The 11,203-nt window shown below is 35.3% G+C and overlaps 1 protein-coding gene across 8 annotated transcripts in view; it reads right to left on the bottom strand.

Annotated features, from left to right (window-relative positions):
* The window catches only part of LOC128998075 (probable nuclear hormone receptor HR3), a 123,594-nt gene that overhangs the window by 4,419 nt on the left and 107,972 nt on the right, over window positions 1–11,203 (bottom strand). For 7 of the 8 annotated variants that reach the window (XM_054424061.1, XM_054424060.1, XM_054424058.1 and 4 more), the window contains 6 exons: window positions 8,268–8,432; window positions 6,496–6,635; window positions 5,514–5,646; window positions 4,316–4,540; window positions 3,101–3,254; window positions 2,108–2,218 (listed from right to left, as the gene is read on the bottom strand). In XM_054424061.1, the coding sequence (XP_054280036.1) occupies window positions 2,113–2,218; window positions 3,101–3,254; window positions 4,316–4,540; window positions 5,514–5,646; window positions 6,496–6,635; window positions 8,268–8,432 (923 nt within the window). In that variant the 3' untranslated portion in view covers window positions 2,108–2,112. The remainder of the gene's footprint in view (window positions 1–2,107; window positions 2,219–3,100; window positions 3,255–4,315; window positions 4,541–5,513; window positions 5,647–6,495; window positions 6,636–8,267; window positions 8,433–11,203) is intronic. The other variant, XM_054424062.1, reaches the window with a different exon arrangement.

The raw sequence follows: 11,203 nt of genomic DNA, 5'->3' as shown, positions 1-11,203 counted from the left end.
TAAGTATGGAAACAAATCTGTATTTTTAAAACCGAAATAGATAGAAATATTCTATTTGTGGCAATAATAGTTAACAAAGATTCCGCAATTTTTCACATGAAAAATATTTTTTTACCCCCCTAACAGGGTAGGTAGTAGGGGGTGACTTATTTTTTTCAAATAGCAACCCCTATTGAGTGACCCCTCATTTTGAAGGGTTTGTCAAAAGAAACACAATGACGCAAATCCGAGGTGAATATCTCACTCCTAGCTAACATGGCGGATATTCCAAAATGGGCTTTTTTTTACAAAAATTAAATTTTTCATTACCCACCATTTAGGCTAGGGGTGAAATATCTACCTCGGGTTTGCGTCATTCTTTTTCTTTTAACAAACCCTTCAAAATGAGGGGTCACTCAATAGGGGTTGTTGTTGAAAAAAATAAGTCACTCCCACCCCCTACCCTGTTAAAGGGGTTGAAAAAATATTGTTGATTAAAAAAATTGCGGAACTTATGTCAACAATCAATTCCACAAACAGAATATTTCTATCTATTTCGGTTTTAAAAATACAGATTTCTTTCCATTATTTGTGAAATTGGTGCTTTTCACGTACAATAAATCAAATTTTGGAATATCCGCCATTTGGGCTAGGAGTGAGATATTCACCTCGGATTTGCGTCATTGTGTTTCTTTTGACAAACTCTTCAAAATGAGGGGTCACTCAATAGGGGTTGCTATTTGAAGAAAATAAGTCACCCCCTACCACCTACCCTGTTAGGGGGGTAAAAAAATATTTTTCATGTGAAAAATTGCGGAATCTTTGTTAACTATTATTGCCACAAATAGAATATTTCTATCTATTTCGGTTTTAAAAATACAGATTTGTTTCCATACTTAATTTACACACTGTATAATGATCAACATTAATTTTGCCAGAAGATTCAATATTTTAATATTTGCTCAGATAATTAATCATTTTCAAATCAACCATTACTTATAATTTGGAGAAAGTATTTAAATAACAACTTACTAGTTGATTTGGAATTAGGAATCAGGTCTCTATTTCACAGTAAATATTCTCTACATAGCTAAGTACTTTTATAAAAGTAGGCTAGAGTAATATTAAACTATTGTCAATTCCAAGAATATGCCAGTTTGTTTGTTTTGATTTAACTTCAAAATTTGAAACGTATGAACACATATCGCACTACAGCCAAATAGGTTCATCTTCAAAGATATTTCACCACACCTTAAACGCTTCTAGCTAAAAAAATCCAACTGTACAGTGGTGGTCTTAAACACAATGTTTTCCATGGTGTTGTTCATCAGTCTCATTTACCATTCAAGGAAGTTTGCATGCAGATACTGGTGGGACTAAATGAGAAAGAATATCTTACTGGTAGAGGACGTCTCTATAAGACTACAAGGACTATGGTCAGCCATGGAAGTCTGAAACATGCCAAACTGCTAGCAAAGATTCCTCAAATTCAATCACTCTCACAATGGAGACTGATGAACACACTGCCATCACACTGCCCATTGTGCAAATACATCGAGCTTTATTTGCGAGAAGGACTAGTTTGCGAGATCTTTGAAATAATTGTTTGAATAGTTTGATGTATAAAATCGATGTATATATACTGTACAGGTTTCTACACACTCCCTAAGCCACTAATGCTAATTTTCTACGTTGAACCACTTTTCTGCAAACACTTCTGTCAACTGGCAACAGTAAACACAAGAAATTTACCTCCTTCCTAAAGAAACCTTACCACAAAACACGGTTCTTACTTGTAATGAGCATGAATCACAAAGTTTTTCAATACTATGACCAGATTAACTGCCCCATTGGGGTGGGTTGGAAGCGGCTAGAATAGTATTTGGAGTAAGGAACACGATCTTGATCTCATACACAATATTTCGTCCACAGAGGGTGTAGAAAAAGACATTGTCAAGTGCTGCTTGGACGAAATATTGTGTGTTTTATGTGTCTTCAATGTATTCAATGGCCTATCTGTATTTCTTTTAAGGTAAAATAGCTGATATCCTCCTTTGATCTACAATTCAAAATCCTAGCGTAGAGCTATTCCTAGAACAAAACTAACAATATTGGTTGGTTTACTTACGTTGCTCAGCTATCCACCGAGAAGAGTTCTTTGTGCAGTGCAGGGAATTCCAGATGAGGCGTCGATCTTTTGAATTTTGCAAGCGCTTCCATATGTAACATACTGAGTTCTCTGTGGGAAAATGAGATTATTATGATGGTGTGATTGACAAAGTTATTTATTTGATATGACAAACTTGGGAAGATACTTAAAGTTGAGTTACAATTTTAAAAAATAAGCTTTTAAACATAGCTACATAGACCTCAAATCTATTGAGATTGTTATTTTATTTATAAGTATATAATTTTCAGTAACTTAATCTTAGTTTTCTTATGAACTTTCTATAAGTTGACCATCTGTTTTTTTTTTATCAGTATATCTAAAAACACGGCAGAACAGTTTTTTCAGCATCATCAAGTAAAGCTAAAATTAGATGTTTTGGAAAATATTTTGGCCTTCCATCAATAGTTCTGCATTGTACCTATATACAATTTATCTTCTAGGAACCCTCGCTAACCGAAGTAAAGGTGGCAAGGCCATTTTGATCATCTGTCTTTTTTGTTAATCAATGGTTGGAATTTTAAGTCTATTTCAGTTCAAGATATACTACACTTGTGTTTACATTATTTTTAAATTACTGCCATTTGGAAATCTAAAACCATGTACCCAAAATCTATTCCTTAAAATAATCACTAATGGTTTTCTGGAGTTAATCTGTATATCAGTTTTGGGTCTTCATAACCTTTATTAAATTCCGTTAGCTAAGCTAGGCCAACTATCGGTCACGGCGGACACTTTCCGTTGCCAAGCTAAATTTTATTATGGTCTTGATAAACCCAGGTTTCGGTGAAACTGCATGCTGTTTAAAACAGCTTTACTGTAATAATAACTGATAAAGTCTTATCCTTGTATAAATTTAAATTATTTTTAATGATTTGTTAAATTTACTGACCTAACAAGTATCGGTGAAATTTTAACAGCTACAAAACATGCACAAGAGATAGATTCCCTTACCTAAGCGTAGGTATTTTGTTGAGAAGAGCATCACACACAGTAACGTCCCCTTTGATGGGCATCGTATGGTTGCGCTCAAGTTCCATCCGTAAAGCTCGTAAACAGGCCTGACCCAGTCTTGCTATTTCACCCAGGCCTTTTAGACCCGGCCGATCTGCAACAGACATTACTGGTTAAGCTCTCTTACTTTTTATATCCCTAAAAAAATTGGATTTTAAGCTGGACTTCTTACAACGGTGTCTGCGCTGGGCAGGTATAACATGGTGATATTCTGTAGGAAAAGAAAATGGCTGACAAGTTTTAAAATGTGGCCTCAGTCTGGCCCCTTTTGGTAACATGTCAGTCATGTTAGTCATGTCTCTTACCACAGAGAAGTAAGGTATAGAGGGTAGAGGATATATTAAATGGTACACTTAAGTGGTTTCTAGCACTAGTTTGGTGTCTAGCACTAGTCTAGTGTGTAGGGTCTACCACCACCACCTCGTTCTCATGTACATTACGACAATGCTCTTGGTTGAGGAAGGCCCTGTGCCCTGTCCAATAGGAATTTCCGCACAGTACTCCCTTATTTAAGTTCTTCCTTGCTTGCCACAAGTATATTTCCAGTAAAACATACCAGAGCCTAAAGTGCACAGTTTCATAGGCGTGTTTCCTCTGTACCTTGGGGAGCAACCAAGAAGGTTTGAAATTAGAAGAGACTGCAGATAATTTATTTTATAACAACATGTATCTGAATGAGGTTAAGGAAAGCACTCTTGAAACCATGGCAAGGTTTAAGGGTTGAATTTTTACACCTCAAAGTCGTAAGAGAATGGTTTTTAGTTGAGGTTTATCTAGAGTAGTCTGATCGACAGAGAGATTATGAGGTTAAGCATGGCGAGGCAAGGCCCAATATCTTTGGGGAAACAAAATCAACACTTCCCTTTCAAAGGAGTGGATGTCTCAGGAAGAGCTCATAGAAATAATGCTACAGTTCATTAATTGACTAAGGTTTGACGGGGTCTGAGTCACAAAATAAGTGTAAAAAGCTTAAAAGACAACTGTAGCTGATACCCTCAGGAAAAAGGTACATCCCAACTCAATCACTGAACTAACAGCACAAACAATAAATCTAAAATATAATTTAGAAATTTGATATCGGGATGCAGACAGCTCTAAAAAAGCAACTGATGAAATCAAGAGGCCGAGCAAATACGTCAAAACTGATTTACTAACCTGGTGAGAGCAGAACACACGCAGAATACAAGGCAAGTTCTGTCTCAGTCAGCTTCAGCTCGGCCACTCCCCTCGCAACTTCAAACGCCAGAGCCACAAGTTTCTGCTCGTTGGGATCGTTGGTGTAGAACGCCTCTTGTGGCAGCAGCGTGTCCGTGTACAGCACACAGTTTTGGCTAAGTTCGTAGTAACGACTCATTCTGAGAATCGCTAATTCAAAGCTCCCTGTAAATCCAAACAGGTTATTGTTTTATACACTTCATACTTAAAATACCACCATAACCACATCTGTTGAATTTTATAGTACAGTACATCCAGCAACGTTAGATTTTGAGGTCAAAGGGAAATTTAATGCTAACCTATACAATACCAATTTCACCTTGGTGCATCAATGGCTTTGGGGATACAAATATCTTATATAATTTCACATATGTGTACAAGTTGTTACGCAGAGTGCATTTATTGGACATAAATCCGTTCTTGTTTTACACGCTAATATTTATGATATTATTATTTTCTTTTTTCAGAACTTTCACATTAATGTAGTATTTTTGTTTGATGTAAATACCTACATGTTTAAAACTTCATTCATAATTATTTCCTACACTCCTAACACTTTGTCTTGGGAGATGGCTAAAACTAATAGTTTTAGTTTTACCGTCAATATAAAACTCTCTTTGTCTTTAGAGGCATCACAAGTGTTTCCAATAAAATCTATAGAGTTACCATATAGTGTTAAATATATGTTTGATAAATTGAAGACTCTAACTAGATAAGACATTTAGCAACATGTAAAATTAATAATTCACACAAAATCTCATTGGTAACGAAACTACCACTTTCAAAATCAAATACCTAAAGCATAATAAGTATATTTCATTTCATTTCCATACGGTATTATTATGTAGCTGATATTAGAATTTGGTTGGTAACAGTTTAAAGTGGAACAATTTCTATCCAGCTATTGAAAAAATGTGAAACCAAATAAAAAGCTATATTGTTTTTTTCTGAACCAAAAAAAATTATTCTGCAATAAATATTGACTTATTTATTAGATTTTAAATAGGCAACAAAAACATTGGCTGAAGATTTTTAGATTTAATGTTGGTAACTGATACTAAAAACTAAACGATAATAGTATTCGCATGCATTTAAGAATGGAGAAAATCCAAAAGATGTTAAGTAACAAGTGCCATACCTGCTTTCAAAAGAACGATTTGATCGTCTTGTGTTAGTTTCATGAAACCAGGAACCATCTTAGCAAACTCAATGATTTGCTGTATGACTGTCGTCAGTTTTTGTGCACACTCCAACCACAGTTGTTCATGTGACTGTAAAAAAACGAACATTTTCATTAATTTTAAAGTAAATAAAGATGTAAATTTCCAAAATATTTTAAGGTGTTGGATAGGGATGGGCGCGATTGTTGTTGATTGGGACGGAACAGGTAGGATTTTTATTTCCTTCTTGATTTTTGGTATAGTGTTTTTCTTCTAGTGCAACAAGGGTCCATTTTTAATTTGTTTGTGAAATTGTTTAAAAATTGCAATAATGAGAAACAAAATCAATTTTTAGTCTTTATTCCACTGTTCTATGGTAATGAAAGGTTGACTTTAATCGGCGATCACAACACCTTTGCTGTTTCTCCTGCGACCACAGGGAAATCAGTATCGTCACCCGCCATAGCATCCAAATATTGAACACGCAAGGACATTATCGCCGTTAACCGCCATAATGGGGAAATACTCAATAACTCCTATGAAAATTCTCCCGCAACACCGAAAATACATCACAGAGAAGTCAAGTACAGAGGGAACTTGTTTATTGACGACGGAGCGCTTTCAGCTCTGGTATGTGTGCTGGATATACACTGGTGACGTGCAAGGAAGAGCCTGAGCAGTGAGCACTGTGTGGAAATTCCTATCGCACAGAGCACTTGGTCTTCCTTCACCGTGAGCACTGTAGTACATGAGGGATGTAGGGGGGCGGTGTTGGTCTTGGCCCTAGACACCACCTAAGTTTACCATTGAATTTTTTATCTGTACCTTACTTCTCTGTAAATAAATCTTGATAATTTTCTATCGGGTAAAAATTTAGTTGTGTAACTGTAGTAATGTATGTCATTATTAGGTGTAAATGTACGGTTTTCTAGTAGAAGACAGTGAAAAAGAGATTCTCACCATATCTTTGTAGTACATTACTTTGGAGAGGTCTTGAGGCTTACGGAACATAGTGTGAATGTGTTCTACTGAGTAGAGACATGTTCTGGCGTGAGCATCTGCTATAGTCTTGCTTAGTAACTCTGTGATCTGTGCAGGATCTGAAAAAAGTCAAATTCAAATGATATATTAAAATTAAAATATATTTATTACTATAATTTACAAAACTTGTTAGCAATGTCCAATTGGTTCAAAAGTAACAAACACATTTTACAATACTTTTCTTCTTTTTTTTTAAAGTAGGCCTACAAAAAATATATGGGTAGTTACTTGTTCTAAGGTGGCTTTTAGCAGGCACATATTTCAAAACAGAGTATTTGACAGCAAGACTTAAACTAACTCTAAATGCATTAAAAAGAAATAGAATAGAAATTGCCATATAACAAACATTTTTTTTCAGTTCGTGGACCGTAGGTTTTTTTTGTATGGCAGTGCAGAGTCAACCTGACAGCAAAAAATCAGAGAAGTCAGCACATGCATTTTCATAAATCAGAGTAAATAAAATTGCTTGAAAAGCTCACTTCAACACTTCCCTGAAAACTATATGTACTACTATTAATAGTACTATAGTATGTACTATATGTAACTATTCTTCCCTGAAAATATTATAAAAATATTGAATAATGATGTTATCTTGACCATAGTTTAGGGGCATTACTAATACGGGGGGACCTTTATAATACGCATTACTAAACTGAAAATGTATAGGCCTATTAGGTTTATTGTTTCAAAATATCTTCTGTAAATTTATTAAGCGAGATTTAAAAGCATGTTCATATCGGACAGTGATATGCACTTAATGAATTCTAAAAGTATATAAACTCGATTAGACATAAAAAAGCATTGCTGAGCCATGCAGAAGAAGTTTATAGTTTCAACATGCACTAATATTGAACCAATAAAATAAAGAAACCATACCGGTATATCATATTTTAAAAATCTATCTTGGTAGGTATAAGTGTAGGGAAATAACACCATTCAAAGTTTTTAAATTTGAAAAAAGTAATAATTTTGAAGTACAATAATTGTCACTCTTGTAATCCACCAGTTTTCCTATTCCTATAGTAGGAATTATAGAGTTGAATCAATGCCTCGTATAATTAGCTTGAGGCAAAACTCATACTTCTAACTCTACAATAATTCTTCAACAGATGTAAGATTTATTTTTATCAGGGCATTGAATGCGTATTGATGCAATTTTTACTTCCCACAGAAATGATAAAGAACTGTTTCTAATCAAGTATAATATTTCATAGTTCCTTAGTCAGCTAAATAAAGGAACAGTAGAGTCTCAATTATCTAATCTTTGGTTATCCAACCTTCCATTTTATTTTATCCTCCAGGTGCTGATCAAGAAGTCGTGTGTTATTTTGTGTGGTATTACTGTACACTGCAGTGGGTATACCAAAACAACCAGTTTGCCACAATTAATTGTTGATACTCAAACATATTTGTTTGGTTTTTGGCACCTACACTTGACAGTACTTTATGATAGGCAACAAATTTAACATGGGGATGGATATTCTACTTGTATCAGTAGTCAAAGATCTCATTTAAAACAAACTAAAAGCCTCAAATAGGGGTGACAATGGTGAACATTTAATATAATGATTTCAAACACGACCTTGCTGCGGTCGGATAACAAATAATCGAGACTCTACTGTAAGGAGTTTGTATTTTGTCCAACAGAGGAAAAACACTCAATTTCCATGAATAAACAATGCAAATCTTACGAGGTAAAGACGATTCTTCCATCTGACGAGATGTGGTGCTATCTACAAAGGTGACGAGCGGGGAAGCAGGTTCACCTTGTCCCGACTCTGCTTCCAGTTTGACTGTCCCTACAGCCCCCCGCGGTGCCATGTGCCCCGGCCCCGTCGTCACACATTTACCACCACCTTAGATAGAGTGCACCCAACGATTAGTAAGCAACTAGTAGCTAACAGGCTGCCAACCCAACTAAATTGGCTGTTTAAACTTAAAACTGTCATATCTACAAACACTTATTGACTGTATGAGTGAGCATTTTGGTGAGTTAAATGTTTCAAAAATGAATTGAGTTTAGTTAAATTCTTTGTATGGCTTATCCAAATTGTGCAAATATACGGGTTGTCCATACATTAAGGTCTCCAACCAGCTCCAGTAGTGTTCAAGAGAGCTACTTCGATTCAGACAACAGTGCCTTGTTTTTTACTTTCCTCGCTACTGCTCCATCCCTTTCCTAAATACATGAGACAGTATTTCATTGTAGTATCCAATAAACTGTCCAGTCCCCATCCTTATAGCCCCTGTCACACGGAGCTTGTTTCAGCAGCTAGTTCTCCAGCTTGCTAGAAGTCCTGTCAGACGAACCTGGAGAACTAGCGTTACAACTTATAGCCCCTGTCACACGGAGCTTGTTTCAGCAGCTAGTTCTCCAGCACGCTAGAAGTCCTGTCAGACGAACCTGGAGAACTAGCGCTACAACTTATAGCCCCTGTCACACGGAGCTTGTTTCAGCAGCTAGTTCTCCAGCACGCTAGAAGTCCTGTCAGACGAACCTGGAGAACTAGCGCTACAACTTATAGCCCCTGTCACACGGAGCTTGTTTCTGCACCTAGTTCTCCAGCACGCTAGAAGTCCTGTCAGACAAACCTGGAGAACTAGCGCTACAACTTACAAGTCTGGTGATGTAAATGGGCCATTGGGACCATGTGTGTGTGGTTACCAAAAATAATGTCGTATGTTGGTTTTAGAAATTATGTTCTGTCTATGATCAGCCATCATAAAAATAAAAGAGTGCAAGGAAAAAAATAATTTGTATATATAAACACTATTATTTATATCTACTACGGGCATGTAAATTAGCAAATTAAAATCGAATAAGTTGTGGTATGCCGATAACAAAGGTTATTTTATCTTTTATCAACACAAAAAACACATTCATTTAGTTAATATAGGTGAGATGTAGCACTCGTAACTACGAGAAAATTATGGCAATGCATGATAAACATGAAGTTTTAAATTTGTTCTTGATTAGTTCAAATGCATTAAATTATTTAAATTCACTTTTCTTATTGCGAGAACTAGCACGATACTGTCAGACGGAGTTGGAATTGCGCTAGAGATAACAGCTGGATGGTCAAATGACCTGCTAGTGACTCTTCAAGCGCTTGTAATATTAAACTGTTTTAACCCTCCAGCGGCTAGAGATACCAGCTCATGCGAGTGTTTCTAGCAGCTGGAGAATCAATCACACGGTTTTATGCTGGTTCTAGCTGCTAGTTACTAGCGGTGAAAAAACCAGCTCTGTGTGACAGCGGCTTATGAGACAATCGTTTCATCGGTATCCAATAAAAATGTGAGGATAAATCATAGCTCCCGGCAATTATGTATTGCAATGAGTGGCTGGAATAGGAATGAGGAAAAATTGTTTGGACGAACCATTAGCGTATTTGCACAATTCCGATAAGTCGTACAACGAATTGAACGACTATTAGACTCAATTTAGTTTTGAAACATCTAACTCACGGAAGATCAATTGAAATTAAAAAACACATTACTATTTTTTTAATACAATGAAAGTTGATCAATAAAAGTCTCAAATGTTTAATATTTAATGTTAAATTTTTATTTAAGTAATTTCGATAGCTTAACTGGTAAGTAAGATTAAATTTTGATATATTAAGCAGTATATTAAGCCTTATTAAGTATATTAAACCTTAGAAAACTTTATCCCCCAAACACAATAATTGTAATTAGATTGTTTACATACTAATATAACTTAAAACCACTTTAATATAAAGGAAGGCAGCCCATTTACCAGATAAAACATTTTATTTCAGCCAACAATGTTAGAATAACAGCATGTATAGATTTATCAGAGCCATGGCCCCATAAATCTTTTGGTTCACTTCACCAACCAAAACCACTCAGGTACTATGAAAGCTGTCATGCAAACAGGTATATTTATAAATATACAACTCCTGCTAGCATTTGGCAACATAACTTTAGAATAGTACAAAACTATAATTAGTGAGGATTATTCAAAACTAAGGACAAAATGTTTTTAGGGGTTTTCATCGATAAATAAATCAAAAATATAATGTAAAAAATGGAAGAGGAGATTTTGCCCTTCTAAAGAGGTCAATGTTAAATTTTGCATCAATGAACTATCCAAAACATCACTCAAAAACTTCAAATTGGTTTAAAACGTCGAAAGAGTGTCAATCAATTAACTCCAAGTGTATAAAATAATTTATATCATAGATTGCACATAGGGCACATAGGTCATGTTTTGAAGACCGCTGTTGGGACAGCAGGCTTACCTGAATGGTAAATAGTTCATCCTGGCACAAGTTGTCATATATTGTGTGGAGACTCCTCTATAGTATGTTTGTTTAAAGTGATAAGTGATACAATATACACAAATATTTGAAGACTACAATGTTTCTGACAGATTGAAGATTTAATTTGGGTAAGAGTTATTGTATTCTTTGAGTCTGGTTTGACCCTTTCCCACTCAAGTATACCCATAGTAACTTTTAGGTTGATGTCTTCTCTTCAACTTCTGATAAATTTTAAATTATTACAACCAAATAGAAAGATCCATTTGTGAAGTACTGCTTTTCCTTTTTTTAAGGTCCTAATTAAAAATCAAAACATCTGTGGTTTTCAGGATAAAACATCT

The sequence above is a fragment of the Macrosteles quadrilineatus genome, unplaced genomic scaffold (assembly GCF_028750875.1).
Source record: "Macrosteles quadrilineatus isolate MER2022 unplaced genomic scaffold, UCM_ALF_1.0 Scaffold_7__1_contigs__length_78375512, whole genome shotgun sequence".
Lineage (NCBI taxonomy): Eukaryota > Metazoa > Arthropoda > Insecta > Hemiptera > Cicadellidae > Macrosteles > Macrosteles quadrilineatus.
The sequence above is the reverse complement of the archived record's forward strand: the minus strand, read 5'-3'. Positions and strand labels throughout refer to the sequence as shown.